Consider the following 24,646-nt stretch of genomic DNA (forward strand, 5'->3'; position numbering starts at 1 on the left):
GTGTCACTACGCACTAAACGCCTACTTGCCCAAATGACCCTGCAGGAACGAATGGCTATAAGAGATACCAGTGTACAGACAGAAAAATACGGGTTAATAAAAAAATTCCTACGAGGTATCTCGCTTATAAGAGACATCTCATGTAAGAGACATCTTATAAGAGACATCTGCTGCCCATAGCATGTCTTTTATAAAGGGGTTTAACTGTAGTTGTCTCAGGTGGCTGTCCGTAAAATTACCAAGAATGTTAACGCCTATAGTGCACAGAACAGACAGGAACACAAAGGTTTGACGTGAAGACAGTGCTAACTTCCAACAAATGTTTTATTATCGAAGCAGAAAAAGTAAAAACTACAGCATATCCACAAAGTGAATGATGATGAGTGAGCAAAGCTTCGGGGCATCATTCAGGTAACCGTGAATTGCCGCCGTACATTGCCTCCTTCAACATACAAATAAGTGACAACACATATGTACAGCATATACAATGTTGTTTTATTGCTAGTATTTGCAATGTTCATAGGCTCTCACACTACCAAGAGGAATTCAGGAGTGTCCTCTCAAGAATTATCAGTAGGCAGACGCTCCCTTGTTTGGCTGTACTAGCCTCAGTGTTGACGAAAGAAAATGTGAGATCTTTTGGAAGAGCAAGTTCTACTGCCGAAATTTCACTTTTTGTAGACCTTATATGAAATTATATTTTTGCTTTATGACAGAATCTATTAGGTACAAAAGTAAGCAAAACACCTCTGCTGGGCGGACGGTCTGCAAACATTATCTAATACTTTGCCGCGCTTACTGAACAAACTGGAAGCAAGAAACACAGATATGACGCGTACTTACAAAAAGGAAGTGCGTAGATTGATAGCGTCATCCTGGTAAGGGTTTTTTTACGTCGCCCATTTTGTTATCGGCAGACCTTCTTTTTACTCCTTTTCTTTGCTACTCAAATTTTTCGCGCCTTCAACAACAAACATTACTTTTTTTCCTGTGTGTACCGTTTTAATGCATTATGCATCCAATTTTTCGGGCCTTCAATTACTAGCCGTTGGTTTTACTATGTGTAACATTTTAGTGCATATGCATCTCAGTGTGGGTGATACCCTGATTGGTGTAACCATTTTTTTTTTTTGAAGTGCTTAATCCTGTTCTGTTGTGTGCAGTAGCTCATATGTATACTTTTTATTATCAGTCTTTCTTTTACCGGTGCATCTCTTTTTGTAAATTGACTCTATTTGCACTTTTGTATGTTTCAGTATTGCCTCGTCGTTTCTCTTTTTCTTGTTTGTAGAGTTCCCATGTTTTTCGAATACAATATCCTTTCTTTGTTTAGTTTAGTTGTTAGCGTGTATATATTTTTTACTTGCATATTTTTGTTATCGCAATAGAATTGCGATACTTTGTTGTGTTGTGTCTATTACTGTAAATTTCTACAGCATGCATATCTGCCGTCTGCTGCTGACGTTTGAATTGGGCTGACGGGCCTGTCAAGCTGCTTGTATGCAGCTTTTGTGGTCAGCCTTTCAATGTATTCACGATAAATAAATAAATAAAGAATACCTCACCTCAAAAAAAAAAAAATAATGTGGGGAATTATGCAAACTAAGGAATTCGTAATGAGATAACCAAGTTTCTTGCAGTATGATAACATCCATATGAAGCAGCACATACTGATCGACAATTCCACTGCAGCACTCTCATTCACCTTCCGGTGATGAAAGCACCAAAGAGGCTACCAGCTCTTCTAAAATATTACTATGACCTGCGTAACAACTTTCTTTGGTTTATAGCTTGTAGGGGAACCCCTTCATTTCTGCGCATGCGTGTCAATATCCATGCTTGCACATTCCTGTAAATCTGCCGTGCAGGCTTGAGAGTCTGAGGAGCTATCACTTTTTCCAGAAAAGATGAAACTAAAGCCCTCATGCAAGGACATTGTTTCTACATCGTTTACTTGTGAGGGAACATTTTTTTCATCTGCGAACCACTGCATGAATAGCCTACTACCAGCTTGTGGCATTAGCCCAATTGTAATGCTAATAACCCATTAAGGCATGTGGACACAATCTCTATCAATTTCACCATAACTTTCTTGACAGATTCTGTGATCGCTTGCAAAATATTAGCCTGAGTCATTGTCTGGTGCCGTGCATTTACATTAGCGTGTTCTTTTTTCCATACCGGCAATAATGCCTCTCTGCGTGACCACTGCCTTTTGTCCACTATCTCTAAAATTTGAAGTTCTTGAGTTCTAGCCGGGCAGGTAGGGTTATAGGCTTGTGGGCACCTCCACACAGGCAGCACTTGAGCAACTGAGTAGAGCAGTCGATCGCAGTGTGAATCCCTCCAGAAGTACAACGCGAGGCAGATCTGCAACACTATGGCCAAAACGCTGGCAGTTGTGAAATTGTAATGGATGTGAACCAAATAGATATACTCTAAAAATCAAAGGCCACACTTTGATTTCTAAAGGGCATGATGTGCTGGCAAATGTGGTGATCACTAGCTCAGTCAGAATGTGTCTGTTATCGACTACTTTGTCGTACCGATGAATAGCTATCACATCAGCAATAGAAAGCTTCTCGAGTATCTCTGCAGTGCTCTAACTAGCAACTATGCCCTTAGTATGCACGTAAGGTTTGGAGGGACGCATTCACTTGCATCAATCCAAATGTCGAGCATTTCAAAAGATCGTACACACATGCCTGGTTTGGTGATCTGCATACTATCCCATCTTGGCGAAACTACCAAATATCAGTACTGTGAAGTTAGTGGTGCATAGCCAACTGGATATAGGCAATATTTCAATATATTCGAGTTTGTATACCCCGGATCTACTATTTTCGCCAAAGCAAGGCTTCAAGAGAGGCGTTCCACTGCTGCCAGAGTGAAAATGATAATAGACCGATGGTGAGCGTTGCATGGTTTTGCACTTACTTTGGTGATGAATCAAGCGAATTTCCAGCAAATTTCTCACTTTCGGCTAGTTCAAGGCTAAGTTTAAGTGCGCATTTACAAATGTGTTTTTGCTCAGTGAGAGAGAGAGAGAGTAGAACTTTCTTCAAGAGAAAAAGAAAAGGGGAGTTTTAGAGTCTATACGGTTGGGGCCTTATGTCCAGGGCTCCAATGGCCTTAGCCGCCTACCTAACTTGATTTACTAGCGAGAGCTGCACTCCTGGGTCTGAGCTAGCGAGTTGTGCCTCCCATTGCTCTATATTAGCTCTTAGAGGTTTGCAGAGAAAATTGGATATGTCGCTCAGTTTACGATCGCACCCTTACGATATGTGGTAAAAAGTCGGCCCACCGCTACAGCATGGGCACACAGCCGGATAAAAAGTGGGATGTATCGCGTGTAGCTTCAGTAGGTGCGGAAGTGGAAATGTATTCGTCTGAATTTGTTAAAGGTCGGCGGCCTCTTCCCCGTTAAGAGATCTGTGAGGTGTTCCACATTTTTGCTTCGTGAAGCGCTGGTGAGCTAGAATTTTCCTAGGTAAAATTGGCGTGGTCAACGAAAGAGATCAATCCTCCACTCGGTTACAAAACGCATGAGCTAGAGCGTCCGCCTTTTCATTGCCTTCGAACTCTGCGTGACCTGGGCACCAGATCAAGCAATGGTGGTGAGTGAATTTTGGTCCTTGCAGCCTCAGCCCCATTGCAAGAAGGCAGCCAGTTAAAAAGAGCCGAAAGCCTCCTGGGAGTCGGATAGAATAACTCATGATTTTCTTGTACACTCCTGAAACCTTAAGACTGAGAGGACATGCATCAGTATTGAAAGGAGGGTATGCGGCGCCCCCTGAATGAGGTGGCAACAACAGACATCAGTCCTGTGTGGGCAGTGTGTGTGCGGACGGTGAGGTGATAAGACGTTCGAGTCGTGGGGACTGGGGAGTGAGGCCTAACGAACATGACAACTGGCGGCTCATCCGGAATTGAGCCAACTGAAATCCATGACAAATTCGAGCAGTTTATACTGAGACAGACTAATGAATCTGCAATGAAATGCGAACGCCTTGCAGCCAAGCTGCGGCAAGCGCTGATGGATGCTCCCATGATATCTGTGAGCGACGAACGCCAACCGGCCTTTGTTCGACCGCCGGCGCTGGCTACCCTAATGATGGTGACATCGCCCATTGCGACCACACTGCCGAGGTTCGCGGCGTTTAGGGATGTACACACAACGAAGGAATTCCTCAGCAAGGTGGACAATTTTTGTCTGATTAATGGCATACCCACGGAAGACAAAGTACGCCGCGTCGTTGCCGCAGCTCTTGACGGCAGCGCGAAGTTGTGGTATCGCTTCGCCGGACCCTTCAGCTCGTGGGATGACTGTGTCCCAGCTTTCCGTCAGGGATTTGCGTCGGTCAATGAAAAGAAGCGTCTGAAGAATTAATTGGAGGCCCGCACCAAGCACCCCGAGGAAAACTTGAAAGAATTCATATATGTTATCTCGGAGTTTTATGACTGAATCGGAGAGGAGGTTGCCGATGACGTCAAGGTCAACGGAGTGCTGCGCCAGATGCACCCCCAGCTGGAAGACTTGGTAGCAGGGTCTACTTTCTCAAGTTTGAAGGCTTTGGCAGATGTGGCTGATGGTCTGATAGAGCGAGCGCGGCGCCAACTACAACACCGGCCTCCGCCACCCACAACAAACCAAGTCGCGTGTGACTTGGCATATTCGGTGCACGGCATGCCTGACACAATGGCAGTGCCCCAGCACTCTACGGTGGTCGTCTCCGCACCAAATGCCAATTGGACACCTGGGTGCGTGTGACCCCTCTACCTCGCAGCAGTGCAACCATCGTATCATCGGGACTAGTGGCCAATCATGCAGGCCCAACCTGTTGGCGTGCCAATGTTATGACCACCAGCAGGACATCGACCTCAGCAGACACTGAACCAGGTTGTTTGCCGACGATGTGGCAGTGCGGGCCACATTGCACGCAACTGTGCGAGTAGACCACACCAAGACAAAGTCGTTTGCTTTTAGTGCGGCCAACCAGGGCACTTCCAGGTGCAGTGCTCGGGAAACGGGCGCCAATAGGCACTGGTTCGGCGAGTGCCTACAGCAATTTTAGTATGCAAGTTGCATCTGCTGCCAGAGAAGGAAAGGAGCCACTCTTGGACGTTCGAATTGGCAGAACTATGTGCTCCTCAGGGAGAGGGGGGGGGGGAAGGAAATGCGATATTCGAACAATTCATCTGACATCAGGTTGGTCCCAAAGCTCCGTGTCTACGAAATGCAAGATAGAGTGGAATGGCGGCTCTCAAGTTCAAAAATTTCTTTGTCTGTCCGACCTGTGCCAAGTTGTGGTTCTTGGAAGGGACTTCCTTAGAGCCACTGGAATGTCCTTGCACGTAGTCTTGGGAGGATGGACTCTGGGCATGGAACCACAGCTTGTTGTGTCCTTTGCCAAACCTAACAAAAAGATTGTCCCAGATCCAGTGGATGATGCAAATTATCTTGAAGGTCTGTTTGAGCAACATCCAGAAATTGTGGCATGCAACACTATTAGTGGCTCAGGACAACGGGCAGAGGTATTGAATGAGATCGAGGTCCTGTTGGGAAAGTACAAGGCACTGTTCACAAAGTTGACTGGTTGTACTACCCTCATTGAGCACTGTATCGACACAGGTGACAGCACACCAGTGTGCACAAAGCTGCACCCAGCCAATACAACGAAACAACACATCATGGATGCCTGTTTGGACGAGATGCTGGAAGGAGGCCTGATCAGGCGCAGCACGAGTAGCTGGACAAGTGCACGAGTCTTGGTGGGAAAAAAATCCAGAGGCTACCATGTGCCTGTTGACTACAGACCTTTGAATTCCTGCACGAAGGTACCAGTGTACCCGATGCCTCGCACTGACTGGCTCTTGGCACAACTAGATAATGTCAGTGGTTCACAAGCTTTGACCTGTCCCAAGGGTGTTTCCAAATTCCACTACGGGAACAACATGTTGACAATACTGCATTCATATATCATAAGGGCACCTTTGAGTTCATGAGAATGCCGTTTGGATTGGCAGGAGGCCCGGCCACATTTGAAGCTTTTGATGGACAGGGTTCTTGAGGGCATTAACCACAAATTTGCCATGGCATTCCTGGATGATGTCTTGGTCTACTCTCCAACAACAGAAGACCACCTGGTACATGTCCGTGAAGTTCTCCAATGCATCATGAATGCAGGACTTACAATTAATCCCATCAAACTGCAACAGGGCACCCAATCCCTCACCTTTCTCGGTCATGTTGTTTCTCCAAGAGAGTGCCGGCCAGACCTAGATAAGGCGCATGCAGTGGCACAGAGCTCACGACCTTCTAACAGGAAGCAACTGCAGGCATCTTTGGGCTCAGCCAAATTCTACAAAAACTTTTTTCCACAATTTTCTCTCACTGCTAAGCTATTGACGAACTTGCTGAAGCAGCAACACCAATGGCAGTGGATGAGCATTGAAGAAGGTCATTTTCAACTCTCCGTGCAATGCTGGCAAGGGATGCAGTTCTCAGCTTGCCAAACCTCAATGCACCATTCATAGTTGAAACAGATGCCAGTAGTGTGAGTATAGCAGCAGTGCTGCTACAACGTCGGGATGACATTTTGAAGCCAGTTTCATTCTGAATGTAGGAACAGCGCAACCTGTAGTTACTTCGTAACTACAGAAGCAAAAAAACAAGGACAGAAAAGAGCCCTGACTTTCAACAAAGATTTAATATCGGAGTGGTGTACATATATAGGCAAAAAAGGGAGAAAATTGGGCATGCGTAGAAGGGTGCAGGAACAACATCTGCAATACAATGTCAGCATAACTTTTGTCTCTTCTTGAACGAGCTGAAAGAAATACACATGTAGCTTAAAAAAGATCGAAGTACGCAATCTCTTTTTGCAACAATGCAACCGATTGGCAACTTACACATTTACCGTCAAACTTATTTATTTGATAAGCTTCAATTATCTCACGTGTGGCCTGTGGGTTGTGCTTGCTTAATACCTCGCAACGCTCAAAAACTGGCACACAGCCGCAATCTCGGCAGTGAGTTCCGAGGTGTCCTTGAACTACATTGTGCACATTATTATTGTGCTCTCTTAAACGGTCAATAGGGCACCTTCTGGTTTGCCCTATGTATACCATTTCGCACAATAGCGGAATAAGATATACGACCCCTAAAATACAAGGTACAAAGCGCGTTCCGTGTTTCACAGTGCATCTTCCTTTAATAGCAGCTGAATTATTCACCAGCTTACAAAGCTTTGAAAGCTTTTCTGGGGCAGAAAATACAACAGAGGCACCAGCGAGTTTACCGATTTTTTTCAGCCGCTGCGACACGTTATGCAGATAAGGAACTGCAACACAGTTCATGGGAACTGACGCGTTTTGACCACCAGCGACACGTTCTGTCCACCTGCTCTGTCCTCCGACAGAGCAGCGATTCGCCGGTAGAGGGAGCGGTTTAGGCATTCTTTTTTCTACCTCTTGACCAGGTGTCACCTACTATCCCACATGCACAATAGGTGCAGGTCTATCGCAGGCGCCTCATTCGTGCGCATTATTTTTTTAGAGGTGGTACAGTGAAACCTCGTTAAACCGCACCCGGGTAAACAGTAGTTTCGTTTTAAATGTAGTGAAGTCAAATCCCCGACTCGGTGGCCATTGAACATAATGCATTTTGTATCCGCATAAGCCGTACCAGCTTATCGCATATGTATCGGTTAATAAGTAGTTTTACAATTTTTATTCCGCACTCGCCGCGGCATGTCGTCCCCCACTGGGCGTCCCGACAGAACAGTAAGCCCCAGAGATCGAAACACGCATCGCTTGTTTGTGTTGATGATGATGAATGGATGAATGGATGGATGGATATGGCTGTACCCTTTAGATCGGGCGGTGGCTAGCGCCACCAAGCTGTAATACTTAATGAACCAGAAACTAGATTAATATTTTATTCCTTTAAATAGTGAGGTTGAGGATTCATACTTTGCAGTGAAGGGTTTAATTTTCACTCGTGCCTTGACTTTAGCCACCAATCAGATAACCTCCTCCTAGTTAATTCTACCCGCTTAAAGTCAATTTTGCCCTCCCTGTCCCTAAACCCAAGTGCTTTGAAAAACTCTGCACCATCATCTTGAACTATAGGGTGAAGCCCTTTACAAAACATTATCAAGTGTTCGGCAGTTTCTTCTTCCTCTCCACACGCACTGCATACCGTGTCTACCCCTTCGTATTTGGCCCGATATGTCTTGGTTCGCAATACTCCCGTTCTGGCCTCAAACAGTAGAGAACTACCCCGAGTATTATCATAGATCCTTTCCTTGGCAATTTCCTGCTTAAAAGTTCAATAGATCTCTACTGCGGACTTCTTAATCATGCCAATTCTCTACATATCGGTCTCAGCTTCCTTCACCTTCTTCTTAACCGATAATTTTTTTTGGTTTGGCTCACTGCTGTTGTCTAAGTATTTACCAGTCAATTTTCTGGTTTGCTTCATTCATTTTGTATCGACATTTTTCATGTACAAGTAGCTGAATACCTTCCTAGCCCAACGCTCCTCCCCCATTTCTCTTAATCGCTTCTCAAATTTTATCTTGCTGCTAGCTTCCCTGCCCTCAAATGATGTCCATCCAATATCACCTTGTACTTCCTGATTTGGTGTATTCCCGTGAGCTCCTAAGGCAAGCCCACCTATTCCTTGTTGCTTAATTTCTAATCTTGCTTGAACTTCCGATCTCATGCACAAGATCGCATTGCCGAGCATCGGACCAGGAACCATGACCCCTTTCTATATTCCTCTCATAACATCATACCTATTGTAATTCCACAGTGCCCTGTTTTTCATTACCGCTGCATTCCTGTTACCTTTAGTCGTCACGTATGTTTCGTGTTCGCTTAGGTACTCGGCCCCATTGCTTATCCATACGCCCAGATATTTGTATTTATCTGTTATCTCTAGCATGAACTCCTGTATTCTAAGTTCACTACCTTCATTGTCATTAAAAATCATGACTGCTGATTTTTCCTTACTGAATCTGAAATCTAACCTATCTCCCTCATTACTGCAGATGTCCACCAATCTCTGCAAGTCTTCCTTGTTGTCGGCCCTTAGCACTATATCATCTGCGTACATCAATGCTGGTAGTGCCTGTTCAATGAGTTTTCCTTGTTTCACGAAAGAGAGGTTGAAACCCAGTCTACTTCTCTCTGATTTGGCCTCTAATCCTTGTAGGTACATCATGAATAATAAGGGCGACAGGGGACACCCCTGCCTAAGCCCCTGTTTTACCTCTGCAGGCTTGGATACCTGTTTTTCCCACTTTATAATTACCTTGTTACGTTTATAGATATTCTTCAAAAGATTAGTGACTACATCTTCCACGCCTAGTGTGTCCAGTATTCCACACAATTCCTCTTGAACCACGCTATCGTACGCTCCCTTGATATCCAAAAATGCTAGCCACAGGGGCCTGTGTTTCTTTTCTGCTATTTTGATGCACTGCGTTAGTGAGAACAGATTGCCTTCCAACCTCCTGTGTTTCCGAAACCCATTCTGCAGTTTCCCCAGCCCCCCATCATCATCTATCTATGCCTGCAGTCTTTCCTTTATAATCTGCATCGCCAGCCTGTAGACCACTGATGTCACTGTTATAGGACGGTAGCTGTTTATGTCAGCTTTGTCCCCCTTTCCTTTATAGATCATGCTCATCCTGCTAAGTTTCCATCCATCGGGAACTTCTCCATCGGTTATTATTTTGTTCACTACCTCTCTCAAAGCCTGCTTAGACTTCGAACCTAATGTCTTTATCAGCATAATTGGAATGCCATCTGGGCCTGTTGATGTATTACTAGAATGTGTTGGTGAGCGCCATCTCTTGGATTTTTCTGTAACAAGAAGCACTTGGCCCGCTAGGCTTCTGGTGTTGTTCACGCGATTGTGCTTTGCACAAACACGCAAACACGGTGTGCGCTTGCTTTGCTTTCTTTGTTCCTTTGGCGCCGTGCATAGGTGTTCTCTGGTTGATCCGTGCCGTACAGCTCTCGCGTCGTTTTTCACGTGTTGTGTATGTGTGCTTGTGCTGCTTCGTACTTGCGTCATGCCGAAGCTGGGACAAAAGCATCGAGTGCTGAAAATAGAGGAGAAGTTGGACATAATTCGTGCTATTGAAAGTGGCATGAAAAAAATTCGGATATCGTAGACAAAGCTTGCAGAACTCTGCTGGCTGAAGTGCTGGAGCGGCAGGGCGTTACGGAAGGCATTTCCTTCCCTGACTTCAGAGACGCAGACAGCGATGTGCAGACATCTCTCAACATGTCCGACGAAGCCATTGTTGCCTCGGTTGTCGAAATGTCAACAAATGATAGTGATGAGGACGACATGAATAGCGACAACACGGGTGATTCAGGTCCGACAGTGGCCGAAGCTGCGCATTAAGTCAGCGTCATGCGGGTATTTGCCGAAAAGAGGGGGCTGGCGGAAAATCTGGCTCACAGCATAAGTGAGTTTGAGGCCGCTGTCGTTGCTGCTAGGCCTCCGCGTCGTCAAATGAAGATTACAGACTTTGTCACGCGAAGTTAATATATTACTGCACGTTTTTTGTTCTTTCATCGCACTCCCTGAAGGTTTCTTTTTTTGACAGGTAAGTGAGCGACCTGACACTATTTCGGTTAAGCGGTACTAAGGTTTAGTACGTACTTTTTCCGAGCTCCGGCCAACTACGGTTTAACGAGGTTTCACTGTATCATGCGTTGCGTGAGTGAAAACAACCCACCCACTGACATCACAGGGCGTTTGCTCCAGCAGAGGGCCCTTTCGAAAGGTCACCCAGTCTGTCATCACAACATCACCAGCTACACGACGGACCTTTGGTGACGCTATAAAGGTGCTAAGAATATAATGGTCACTACCAAGATTTTTATCGAGGTTTGACCATGTGGCATTTTCAATGTTTAAGGTGAAGGTCAAATCAGGGTACGTGTCCCTGCTAGAGCTATTACTGAGCCTGGTGGGTGCTGTTGGCCGAGTAACAGGGGTAAAACCTAATTTGGACATGGTGTTTCCTAATAACACGCCCTTGGGTGTATCCCGGACGTAGCCCCAAACGGCGCTTGGAAGTATTCAAGTCGCCCACCACCATTAATTGATCTCTAGTGTCAACGGCTCGAGCTGCCTCGTTTAAAAGTGGGGCAAAGTCGTCATACCTGTTTTTGGGAGGACTGTATCGTTTCCACTTTCCCTCATTTCTGTGGGAGAACATCAATAATTTGGTGATTAATGTCGGTCTGATCGTAATAATCTAGCGCAATTATCAGTGAAAGCCACCTATGGAGAGTTGATCAACACGGCATTAAAGCCACACAAAGCCGAATCGGCAATTTTTAGTAGTCAAAATATAGCCACATTACCAACTCACTCAAGTTAATGCCAACATTTTTTTCTGTAGCCCAGTTTGCGGAACCTGGCAACACTTTCAATTTTTATTTAGTTATTTAATTTATCTATAACTTCCACTGCAAAAAAGTGGCCAAACAAGACCTCTTGTGAACTGGTATTCTCAAATACAAGAATTAAAGGGGGAGGAGTGCGACAATCCATACTGCTGTGCTGCACCTACCGTAGTGGCACCAGCTACTAGCACCCCCTACTGCTGCGAGAGGAAAGCAGAGTGATGAGAACAGGGCTGGAGCTGTTTCTGGAAGGCAATAAACAGGTGTTTTGTGTTCGCAGTGAGTGTGGGCCTCACTTCTTTCGACTATGCGTGACATTCCCTACTTTGAAACTGCATGCTCACCTTTCCCCACTGAGACTGGTGGCCATAGAGAAAATGTTGCATCCAGATGGTGCTTTCCCTGCCGCGGCTAGGTGGCACTGCAGGGCAAGGAGCAGAGGCAAGTCTGTGAGAGCATCCAGCAGAGCCACCCTGGAGTCCAGTGTGAGTCGCACTGCGCAGCGCCCCAGTGCAGGCAGCAGAGCCCTTTCCTGGGCATCCCACACATCATCCTGGCATCTTCGTGCCACTGCTGTAAGCAGCTCACATAGGGCACCCCTGGCACCAGGGGGCAGCTCAGAGCCATGGTCACCCAAGACTGTCTCAACACCCTGCATGTGTCAACGAGGTGTACTTAATTAGAAATGACAGCTTTATTAATAAAGCCTTTTTACCCCTGAAAGTCATGAATTAATATGCAACACAGATTCTTTTTGATAGTTCACCCAGCAGCAATGAAGCTTGAGATGGTTATAGTACTTTTAATGCTGATTTAGAATATATAATTTGTTTTTTTTGCAAGTTATATACTTTTAGTTCTGCCACATGACAAAGTGAAAATCTTAAGCCATTTGCCCCTCTCTTAATTTCTATCACTAAGGTTCCATAATTTTTTTACTATTGATAGTTCATAATGTTTCAAATAAAGTGTAGATGTAGAAAACTAATGAGGAAGTGCATATAAAATATGTAATACTAGATGTGAAAAATTGTAATGTGAGAAGTCCTTATTTTTTTAGCCCAGTAAATATTCATATGGAATTTATGTATTATATAACAAAAATCTTGAGACTTAAACAAGTTAACTGCATTGCTCATACTTGAAAAAAAAAATTGGGCAAAATTTCATGCAGATCTGAGCACCAGAAGTACTAGAAAAGAAGAGGCATATTAAAAAAAAAGGCAAAACTTGAATTTTGAGAAAACGGAGTTTTAATGTTGTAATGTGCTTATTTATAAAAGATGTCATTGCAATGTTTATTTATGAAAGATGCTGAACATTGAATGTGATGAAATTTGCACATAAAAAAGAACAATTCTTCTTGTAGAGACCAATGCCACTAAAATGCGCCAGCACTATAAGTTCGTCCCTCACAACTCTCTCGAGCCGACTCCTCTCAGACATTTCGCTCCCAAACAGGGCCATGACAAACTTGCAAAACTTCTTCCGCTCCATCTAGCAGAAAAGCTTGTGAGGGAGCTAGTTGCAACATACTGCAGAAAAAGACTGCACTGCAAAGTTGAGGACGAAAAACTGTACTAGCACAGAGAAAGCGCTTTCCCTGTGTCAGTCTAGTTTTTCGTCTTCAACTTTGCAGTGCAGCCTTTTCCTTCCATCTAGCAGAGCTTTATGCCAAGTGCAAGCTTGGCACAAGTTTGACAGGACTTGAAGTCTAAACGAAGTCTAGTGTCGAGGGAAACAGCAGCGTCGATGCCATTATAGCTGTTATGACTGAGTTTGTCCCACATACTATCGTACGAATGAAACAATGGGGGTGCTTTGAGTGTGTTCCTCTAAGAAAAGTATACCTGGCTTAAGCAGCCTGACAACAAATTCGAAGCAAGAGCTATAGGGTGACGAAAAATCATTCTTGGTGGTTTCCGGCTGGGTTTTAATTGTGAGTGCCCTGCAAATGTTTTCAGATATTGACAATATTCGCAAAATGTCACGCAGGCGCTCTGTCTACGTTGAACCACATAAGATGTCAGTCAAATTGTGGTGATAACTCATATGGGCACTTGACACTACATCAAAACCGAATTAACATATCTAATTGGTAACAGCGCTTGTCACATATTGGGTCAGAAGTGCCCCACATGTAGGGCCCTAAAACAACACAAGCATCCCTTGTAAGTGTAAGTCCCTAAAAACACACAAGCATATCAAATTTCCAAATTGGTGTCAGGGGCTCTTTAATTGCATGCTGGCAATCCTTCTGATAGCATCTTCAGACGTGCTCAGTTGTGCTCAGTAGGCCTAACGTAGGGGCCACGTGCTGCACTGTGCCGCCGTTAATGTCACCTCTGTGAGTGACCGCTAAATAAATAGGTCGCGAAGACATCGGACTCTGCTGTGGTGGCACTGCGAAAAACACCAGCACTCTCATCACAGCCCTGGTCCTAACCGGGTAGTGCAAACCGAGCCATTTGCAAGCAAATGTACATAGGCTAATGTACTTAACAAAACACCCTCTTTTGTTAATGAACATATGTTCTTAATTCCCGCTGCTCCCACTACAAAAAGAGGTTTCTATCTGTGTTCACTGCACTACTGCTAGCATAGATATCTCATTGATCAAAGACTCAAAAGCGTTACGCCTTCGTGGCTCCTAAATCACAGGTTGAACGCGATTGTACTCGAGTGACAAGTGCTTCTTCAGCTATGGTGGGTACGTCTGAACTGTAGGCAGCATTCATGGTGGTCTGCAAAGGGTTCTACTTGAATGCTTTTCAGCCACGCTGCATCTTTTTAATAGTTATACGGCGGTTGTGGTGCTTTAACTTCTCTCTTGTGTCTGTGTTGCATGTCCAGTCTTTTAACATTAACGCATACCAACTATTAGCTCACTATACTTGTAATTCCATTTTTGCAATTTATTTCTGCAGTGTATAAGCTTACTGCAAATAAACATATGTAATTTAGCAGTGTAGCTGGTGCTCTTTGAAAAAAATCCCAGCATATTGTCACGGGGTCGTGACGCGCCCGAAGACAGGAGACTTTGCGTTGGAATTTAACTGTTTATTTGGGCGAACCTGTGCCCGGTAAACAGTAAGTCCGATTACAGTAGCAGTCTTGGACTGATAGCAGCAAATGGAGCATCGGCCGTCGATCAACTACTGACAAGCGACGAAGTGCGTCGGCATTTATACTCTTGCCATCGAATATTCTAGCGTTATCGCTGGCAGTGACGAGTGTTTCAGAATAATCTGTACAGTTCGTGGAGTGGGCATGATCTTATCAAAATGATCTACTACAGTCCCGAAGCTTCTCGAAAACTGCAGGTGCGGTTTGCGCTGAAAATTGTGTAGTGTATTGGAGCGATAACAAAGCTTGAGGAATGGCATGTGGCATTGCCCCCCTCTGAAAAAGGCATCGTCCCGATGCTTTACCTAAAGATGAAGGTACAACACTTATGCAAGAAAGTAGAATGAATAAGCTACGATACAGCAATAATACAAAAAACACTGTTTCAGTTTGTTAACGCGCATGAAACGGCTTGAGTCGCGCGACATGGACGACTTCAGGTCGCGATCAGCGTCGTTGAGAGTTCGTGATGCCGTCGGGGACAACCTCGTAATCAAGTGGGCCGAGACTTCAAACCACCCTGTATGGTCTGAAGTACCGTTGCAGAAGCTTTTCACTGAGTCCACGTCGGCGTATTGGCGTTCACACCCAAACACGTTCACCGGGCTGGTATTCCACGAAGCGTCGTCGAAGATTGTAACGGCGGCTGTCGTTCACCTGTTGATTCTTGATGCGGAAACGCGCGAGTTGTTGGGCTTCTTCGGCGCGTTGAAGGTACTCACTCACATCGAGGTTTTCTTCATTGGTGACGTTGGGTAACATGGCATCTAGCGTCATTGCCGGGCTCCTTCCGTAGACCAATTTGCATGGAGATATCTGCATCGTCTCCTGCACCGTCGTGTTATATGCGAAGGTCACGTACAGAAGAATGGCGTCCCACGTCTTGTGTTCGACATCGACGTACATTGCCAGCATGTCAGCGATCGTCTTGTTAAGCCGCTCGGTGAGGCCGTTGGTCTGTGGGTGGTACGCTATCGTCCGGCGGTGATTAGTCTGGCTGTATGCCAAGATCGCTTGAGTTAAGTCGGCAGTAAATGCCGTTCCTCTGTCGGTGATAAGGACCTCCGGGGCGCCATGACGTAGGACGATACTTTCGACGAAGAACTTAGCTACCTCGGCCTTTGGGAAGGGCTTTCGTCTCGGCGTAGCGGGTGAGGTAGTCGGTAGCTACCACGATCCACTTGTTTCCAAAAGCCGACGTCGGGAACGGCCCCAGTAGGTCCATACCAATCTGCTGGAACGGTCGGCAAGGTAGTTCAATTGCCTGCAGAAGTCCCGCTGGTCTTGTCGGCGGTGTCTTGCGCCACTGAAAGTCCCCGCATGGCCTCACATAACGAGTGACGTCGGTGGTAAGAAGTGGCCAGTAATACCTTTCTTGTATCCTTGCGAGCGTGCAAGAAACACTGAGGTGCCCTGCCGTCGGATCGTCGTGCAGAGCCTGCAGGAGTTCTGGTCGCAGAGCTGAAGGCACCACAAGGAGCTACTTAGCTCGAAGCGGTGAAAAGTTTTTCTTTTGTAGAAGACCGTTTCGCAGGAAGACCGACGCAAGTGCGTGCTTGAATACCTTCGGGACTTCGGCGGTCCTGCCTTCGAGGTATTCTATTAGGGCCTTAAGTTCCGGGTTGGCCCGCTGTCGTTCAGCGAAGTCGTCGGTAGTTATTGTTCCGAAGAAGTAGTTGTCATCCAGGTCGTCGGGTGGTTTTTGGTCGACAGGCGCACGAGAGAGACAGTCGGCGTCGAAGGGTTTCTAGCCGGACTTGTAAACGACGGTAATGTTATATTCTTCAAGTCTCAGGCTCCATCGTGCCAGACGACCTGAAGGGTCCTTCAAGGTAGCTAGCCAACACAAGGCGTGGTGGTCCCTCACAACTTTGAAGGGCCTGCCGTAGAGGTAGGGGCGAAATTTCGATGTAGCCCAGATGATGGCGAGGCATTCTTTTTCTGTTGTGGAATAATTGGCTTCTGCTTTGGATAGCGATCGGCTGGCGTAACTAATAACCCTTTCGAGTCCGTCAGCCCTCTGCACAAGAACGGCGCCGAGACCTACGCTGCTTGCGTCAGTGTGTATTTCTGTCTCGGCGAATTCGTCGAAATTGGCAAGTAACGGAGGCGTCTGAAGGCGATGTTTAAGCTCCTGGAAAGCGTGTTCCTGCGGCGTTTCCCACTTGAACTTTACGTCGGCCTTGGTAAGGTTAGTGAGTGGATTGGCGATGCGGGCGAAGTTTTCCAAGAACCGCCTATAATAGGCGCACAGGCCCAGAAATCGGCGGACCGACTTCTTGTCAGTGGGCGGCGGGAAGTCGGCGATGGCGGCTGTTTTGCGTGGATCGGGACGAACTCCAGACTTGTTAATCATGTGCCCCAGGAACAAGAGCTCTTCGTACGCAAATCTGCACTTTTCTTGGCTTCAGTGAGAGTCCGGACGTCTTGATGGCTTAAAGTACAGCTTCAAGGCGCCGAAGATGCTCCTCGAAACTCGGGAAAAACACGACGACGATATCCAAGTACACAAGGCAAGTCTGCCACTTCAATCCTGCCAGTACCGTATCCACAACGCGTTGAAAACTTGCAGGCGCTAAGCAAAGACCGAAGGGCATCTCCTTAAACTCAAAGAGGCCATCCGGTGTTATAAACGCCGTCTTCTCTCAGCCTCTTTCGTCGACTTCGATTTGCCAATAGCCAGTCTTGAGGTCCATTGACGAAAAGTACTTGGCGTTATGGAGCCGATCGAATGCGACATCTATTCGTGGGAGAGGATACACGTCCTTTCTTGTGATTTTGTTCAGGCGGCGATAATCGACGCAGAAACGTAGGGTCCCATCCTTTTTCTTCACTAACACCACAGGGGACGCCCATGGACTCTTGGACGGCTGGATGATGTCATCCCGCAGCATTTCATCAACTTGTCTTTTCATGGCCTCACGTTCTCGCGTCGAAACCCTGTACAGACTCTGATGGAGTGGTTTGGCATTTTCTTCGGTTATGATGCGATGTTTCGTGATTGGGGTCTGCCGAATTTTTGATGACGATGAAAAGGAATCTTCGTATTGCAGGAGCAGGGCCTTGAGCTGTTTGTGCTTATGGTTCGGAAGTCTGGGATTGACTTCGAAAGCTGTGGGAGGGGCTTGGTTTCTCTGAGCAGGTTCTGCAGAATCGGCGAGGGCGAAAGCACTGGTGGCTTCTACGATTTATTTGATGTATGCGACCGTCATTCCTTTGTTCACATGTTTGTATTGATTGCTGAAATTTGTGAGCATAACCGTTGCTTTGCCTCCCCGCAGCTCTGCAATTCCTCTTGTGACGCAAATATTGCGGGTGACCAACAGATGCTGACTGCCTTCAAAGACGCCTTCCAAGTCAGGTGATTTAGGGGCGCCGACTGAAATAATGACGCTGGAGCGAGGCGGAATGGTAACTTGTTCTTTTAACACATTCAAGGCATGGTTTATTGACGGCGTGCATGGCGGTAGTGCTCCTTCTGTGGATAACGTTATCGACTTTGTTCTTAGGTTGATGACAGCACCATGGAGGCATAAGAAGTCCATGCCAAGGATGACATCTCTCGAGCAACGCTGTAAGACTACGAAGTCTGTAGGATAAATTTGGCCGTTAATGGTGACTCTCGCTGTGCAGATTCCTGCAGGCGTTACGAGATGACCTCCGGCTGTGCGGATTTCAGGGCCTTCCCAAGCTGTCCTAGCTTTCTTTAACTTCGCGGCGAACGACCCACTGATGACGGAGTAGTCGGCTCCAGTATCGACGAGAGCGGTCATACTGTGGCCGTCGATACAGACGCCCTGCCCTCTTCACGCCGCGACCCCAGCCCAAGCGGCAAAGAAGACATGGACGCTAACCCTGAACAGCGAACAAGCCGCAGGCAGAGGGGACTACAACCAGAGTACAGGCCCTTTCCTGAAGCAGCCAGGCAGACCTGGATCCGGACATCAACTACTGCAACCATGACCGCACCGTGCAGCCTGCACCACTCCTGCTCCGGCAACCCAAAGAGCTGCCAACTTTCCGCGGTTCGCCACTGGAAGACCTGGAAAGCTGGATCAAAATTAAGGTTCGACCGCGTTGCTGCCTTCAATGACTGGACAGACGATGACAAGCTTCGGCATGTGTATTTCGCCTTAGAAGATGCTGCTCGGACCTGGTTCGAGAATCAAGAGTGAAGCCTTACAACATGGAACGTCTTTCGCGCCAGGTTCCTCACTACTTTTGCAAGTGTGGTGCGCAAGGAGAAGGCCGCAGCTCTTCTCGAAACTCGCATGCAGATGCCAAACGAAAACGTGGCGCTATTCACAGAAGATATGATTAAGCTTTTCCGCCACGCTGACTACGACATGTCCGAGGAGAAAGGGGTCCGTCTGCTAAGAAACCCACCAAAGACGGTCGCCAAATTCATTTCAAAAGCGTCTACGATAGAGAAGACGCTCGAGATGCACACGCGGCAATATAACCGTAGCTTCTCGTCTACAAGCTACGCCGGCATTCAAGCGCTTGGAACCACTGACTTTCATGAGACGATCCGAGCGATCGTGCAAGAAGAGCTGCGAAAACTACTTCCTTCAGCGCAGCCTCACGTGGAATGCATCGCGACGTCGTATGCCAGGAGATCCAGCAATCGCTGGGCGTTTCTCAGCCTCAAGAGCCTCAGCTGCAAGCCATGAGCTATGTTGCTGCAGCCCACCGACACGCCCCTCCTCCACGCGCACGCTAAAACACTGCCCCATTGCACTACCGTCACCAGACGGAAGTGCGATGGGGCAGTGTTCCGTTCGAAACATCAAAAAAGCAGCACCTCCACCAGACGTCACGGGGTCGTGACGTGGCCGAAGACAGGAGACTTTGCGTTAGAATTGAACTGTTTATTTGGGCGAACCTGTGCCCGGTAAACAAAAAGTCCGATTACAGTAGCGGTCTTGGACTGATAGCGGCGAACGTAGCATCGGCCGTCGATCAACTACTGACAAACGACAAAGTGCGTCGGCATTTATATTCTTGTCATTGAATGTTCTAGCGATATCGGTGGCCGTGACGAGTGTTCCAGAATAATCTGTACAGTTCGCGGAGTGGGCATGATCTTACCGAAATGATCTACTACAGTCCCGAAGCTTCTTGTAAACTGCAGGCGCAGTTTGCGCTGAGAATTGTGTAGTGTATTGGGGCGATAACAAAGCTTGAGGAATGGCACGTGGCAATATCCACGAAGTTAATGATAATGAGTGGGCAAAACTCTGGAGGTTTATTGGTAAACCGTGTATCTTCCGTGAATCTTGCCCAGTACATTTATTTATTTATTCATTTATTTAGAATATACTGCAGGCTAAGAATAGCCCAGACAGGAGTGGGGTTGGTACAATATGAGAATATGACCAAAAAAGCAACAATACAGGAGGCACAAACTAACAGGTAAATATACAACACATTATGGTACAAGATCTAAGTTACATCAAAAAAAGTTTCAATACACCTTAACACGTTTCCAGATTCAAAAATGTGATGTGGTAGTTCGTTCCATTCTGTTAATGTGCGAGGAAAGAAAGAGTATTTGAAATTGGTAGTTCGATTAAAGATAAGAGTGAAGTTTTGTGAATGATATCGTCTAGTTGGACGCGAAGATAACGGAGAAAGAATATTTGATAGCTTAAGTACACTTTTCTCGGTGGATAGATAGAAAAGAAGTTTTAGTCTTGCAGTTTTCCTGCGACATTCTAGAGTTTGAATTTTGTTATCATGCATTAGTTCAGTTGGGGAATCAGATCGGCGAAATCGGTTCAATATAAAGTGGACGTCTAACCTTTGGATTTTCTCTAGATGGTTAATATCTCTTTTAGTACATCATCAAAGACGTGACGAACACGGTGTGTATAGGTATATATATATATTGTTACGTGAGGTAAGGTAAATTTTCATTTTATTCATAAGTGGTAGCTAGACATGTCTTCCGTTGCCTCTTCATAATGACAGCTTTATGATCCGTGAAGTGGAGGGATAACAGTCCTTGGATGGGTCGTAATCGTCACTGGTGGACACATCGCACACTGGGGGTGGTAACGACAGACAACTACTACGGCGGACAATCCTATGCCTTGAGAAGTTTCGCCCCTAAAATGGCAGGCAAACTCTGATCTTGGTACATTTACCGACTTTGCTCAGGAACACGAAGATCGATAGCTAATTATTGGTAATACTTACTGAAGAAGAAAAAGGTGGACCTATATTCAAATAAATGTGGCAAGACGAAAGCTGGTGTGACACTTTCACTAAACTCTAGGTGTCCCGGAATAGGAACCGTGTACTTTTTTTTAATTTGCATATTAAAATGTTTTTATCATCTCTGTGCATGCTTCACCCACCTGGAGAATCGTTAGACCCCCTGGCTTAAAGGCACGGTCAGCGGCCAGCTCCAGGAAAGGCACCAACTTGCTGCTTGGGGCAGATTTCACAACTGTAGGCAGCCCACACAGCAGCCGCTCCAGAGAAGGACTCTGCACACAAACCGGTGAAAAAACACAGCTCACTTGCAAGAAGTTATGACCTAACTAGCCAAGGAAGCACAATACTTAAGCACACTTGGCTGTGGCGCAAAATACATATGTCATAAAAAAAGGTAAACCGAAAGAATACAGTGAAGTGCTGAACTACCAACTGCTTAATGACAGCCTTGGACGCGTACACGAAAAAAGAAGACGTTCCCACTCATGCATGAATAGCCAACACATGACGTGCAGCGACATAGCCAAGACAACATATTATCGAGGAAGCGCATTTTCATTGAATACAAACTTGTAGATCTGTCACTGACACAATCAGACATTTCCTAAGAATGCTCTGAACAACTTTGTAGCCATTTATTTGCTGTTTGTGTAGATAATCTGAGCTTGCACAAGGCATAATTCTCGTTCGCAGGCATTAGTGTAGAAAGATGCACATAATCTCCCTTACCTATGCTGTCAGCATGCTCCTCCTTTCATCTGTGATTAATACGTCTTGTTTGTCGAACGTACAACATGCTGCAGCTTACAGGTATCTTGTACCATAGGTATATCACCCGGGAGGTGGGGGACAAGAAAGGTGGCGCTCCCCCCCCCCCTGAGAATAGTAGGAAGCTGAGCCCCCCCCCCCTCCCCCCCCCCAGTTTTGGCAGTGGTGATTGTCGGCCGCCAACTGAGAAAACGAACTGAGGGAAAATTTTTATTCAATGCAGCAGTCACGTAATTACATATAATATTTCATAGCATATTTTTCCTAGTTTTCTACTAGAAAGGCTTATTTTTTTCGTATTTCACGACCAAGAACTGTAGGCTTTTTGCGTTGCGGGCCACTTATGCAACGCTTCCACGCATTGCACTTGAATATTGCAAAGAAAACTGCTGCTCAGTAGGAGCTCTAGAACGTTATACCACCCTGCCATGCCTTTACTGGGGCTTGCTTGACCTGAAATTTATATCACAGGTGACGTAGGTGCAGGCGGGAGCAAAATAGGAAACACTTTATGGACTAATGGCATGATGTCCTCATCTTTAAAAAATCAATATCTAACTTAGGAAACCAACTCAAAAGCGGCTGCTCTCTATTTTGGCTGCCATGATTCAACGAAGGTGTAGAACTGTTTTTGAAGGGGCCTGAGATGGGAGAACTAAAACAGATTGCACTTTAGGGGGGACGCGGCCCTTAAAACCGAAAAATCGCGAAAAAGTCGGTTTTTGAAAAACCACATTTTTGGGTTGTATGTCTCATAAACTACCTATTCTGTAATTATCAGCACCTAATTCAACTGCAAAGTGCAAAAAAAATACTATTTTAGAGGCCGCCGCGGCGTCCAAAACAGGCGCAAATCCCGAAATCAAACCAAACTTCGCGCGCGCGCCATTCCCGGACCATGCGGTCGTCCCGCGCCATCTTGGTGTTGTTTTGACCGTGAATTCTTTCTCTCTCGTTCCCCGCCTTGCAAAATGGCGTCGGCAGCACAGTTGAGACGCTATTGGCGTTTTCCCGCGATGCGATGCGGAGCGCTGATTGGCTAGAGCAGCGCACTCATATCTCGCGGGAGAAAGCGTGCCCGCCATTGGCTGCTGTGCAGCAGCGGGGGCGGTCGCTCCTCTCGATGGCGCGTCCAGCGCGCTCGCTTCGTTGTTGCTCTCTGCTCCGTCCGCCTCGACAGACGTCTGCTTACGAGCCGCTCTTCGCCTTGTGCTATCTTTTCGATCATTTTCTCTCGTTTTTTTTCTTTTTGCACTAGTTCTGTGCCTTTCGTCTTTGTTGTTGCGGGCGAAGCCGAAGTCAGTGCGGAAGTCCGGTGCGCGGAGGCGCGCTATGCGGCTTGTACGATCATCGAAATTCCGCTATTCTGCTGCGGGTGCTGACTGCGTAGACGCTTGCAGCGACGAAACTGTGTTGTCGGCTGTCGCCAGTCGAGAATCCGACACATCGAGTGTGGCTGGAGCCGCAAATGCACCGAGTGTTTCCGAGATCGCCGAGCTCGACACGTGCTCCGAATCGATGCTATCCAGTGTGACACCGAGTGCTTCTGATATCGCCGGACCCAGCACTTCATGTGAATCGGTGCCGCCATCAAGCGTGAGTGGACCGTCGCTTCATCTGCGGACGCGTTTCCTAACGAAGGAAGAAATCGATGCGAATGCAAAACGTCGCGACGCCGTTCGCGCTGAACTCGAGTCTACGCCGGCGACGCAGAAGAAATTTCAACTGATGCAGCCGGCTCTTGCACCTGCAGTGACAAGTGAGGGCGAACATTTTTCGCTCGTTCAAATGAACATCTCTAACGTCGTGCTCAGCCGCACAGTGTGCAAAGAATGTTTGAAAGGTGCTATGACTGTCCGAGAGAGCACCAAGCTTGGACTTGCAACAAAACTTGAAGTCGTGTGCGCCTCTTGTGGCACCGTCGATAAATTACGGACATCACCCGCAAAAAGGACACGCAGGCCTTCGATGTAAATGTCCGCGCCATAATGGCTATAAAGCAAATAGGCAAGGGGCAAACAGGTCTTAATGACTTTTGGGCTGCCATGAACGTCTCTTACAGAGGTCTTCACCACAAGACGTTTCAAAAGCACTTGAAAGAGACGTTCAGGAAGCCAGAGGCCACCGCTTTGGAGAAGTTTTATGCTGATTCTGCCACAGCAGTGATCAAAACATATAAAGAAATGGACCCCAGCTTCTGCAAGAACATCACCGTAGTGTACGATGGCACATGGCATAAGCACACATCACACATCGGAGTGGGATCGGTAATTGACTTCTTTACAGGTCTCATCTTGGATGCTGTAGTTCTTTCAAACCACTGCCTTGGATGCCAAACAGGGCCCAAACCAGCATACGAAATGCAGCATACGAAAGGTGGCAGAAGCACCACATTTGCCAGAAAAACACAGACGCAAAATCGGGAAGCATGGAAGTGGAGGCAGGCTTGACTCTCTTTGGGCAGTCTGTATCCAAGCATGGCCTGCGGTACACCACTTTTGTGTCCGATGGAGACAGCCGTATCTTCGCTGCCCTCACAGAAGAGAATGTGTACGGGCTAGTGCCAATTGTAAAAAAAGAATGTCTGAACCATGTTCAGAAAAGGATTGGAAGTGCTCTTCGAAACATTGTGCAGAAAAGTGATAAGCCACTGAGTGGGAAGGAGAAGCTGACAAAAGCCCTCATTGAAAAGCTGACAGGATATTATGGTTGGGCCCTGAGAAACAATTCAACTGACCTAACAGCCATGCAGCGTGCAGTGATGGCAACATATCACCACGTCACATCGACTGACCAGGACCCTCACCATGAACTTTGCCCATAGGGGGCTCAATCGTGGTGCCGCCATAGAGCTGCAGAGGCAAAGCGTGAGCCACAGCCAAAACATAAACACAGCCTACCGGACTATGTCGCTGCAGCTATGCTGCCCATCTACGAAAGACTGTCACAAAAGTTGCTTCTTCAGCGCTGCACGGGAGCGAAGACGCAAAATGCATCAGAATCATTCCACTCCATTCTGTGGTCTCTGATGCCGAAGGAACAACACTCATCCTTGATCGCGGTAAAAACAGCACTGCATGAAGCAGTGCTGCGC

The 24,646-nt window shown here is 46.7% G+C and overlaps 1 protein-coding gene across 4 annotated transcripts in view; it reads right to left on the reverse strand.

Moving 5' to 3' along the window:
- LOC119168526 (focadhesin) overlaps window positions 1–24,646 on the reverse strand; it is a 677,649-nt gene that overhangs the window by 86,183 nt on the left and 566,820 nt on the right. For all 4 annotated transcript variants that reach the window (XM_075890929.1, XM_037419929.2, XM_075890931.1 and 1 more), the window contains 2 exons: window positions 20,925–21,056; window positions 11,781–12,088 (listed from right to left, as the gene is read on the reverse strand). In XM_075890929.1, coding sequence (XP_075747044.1) covers window positions 11,781–12,088; window positions 20,925–21,056 — 440 coding nt within the window. The remainder of the gene's footprint in view (window positions 1–11,780; window positions 12,089–20,924; window positions 21,057–24,646) is intronic.

Source organism: Rhipicephalus microplus, chromosome 3 (assembly GCF_043290135.1).
Source record: "Rhipicephalus microplus isolate Deutch F79 chromosome 3, USDA_Rmic, whole genome shotgun sequence".
NCBI lineage: Eukaryota > Metazoa > Arthropoda > Arachnida > Ixodida > Ixodidae > Rhipicephalus > Rhipicephalus microplus.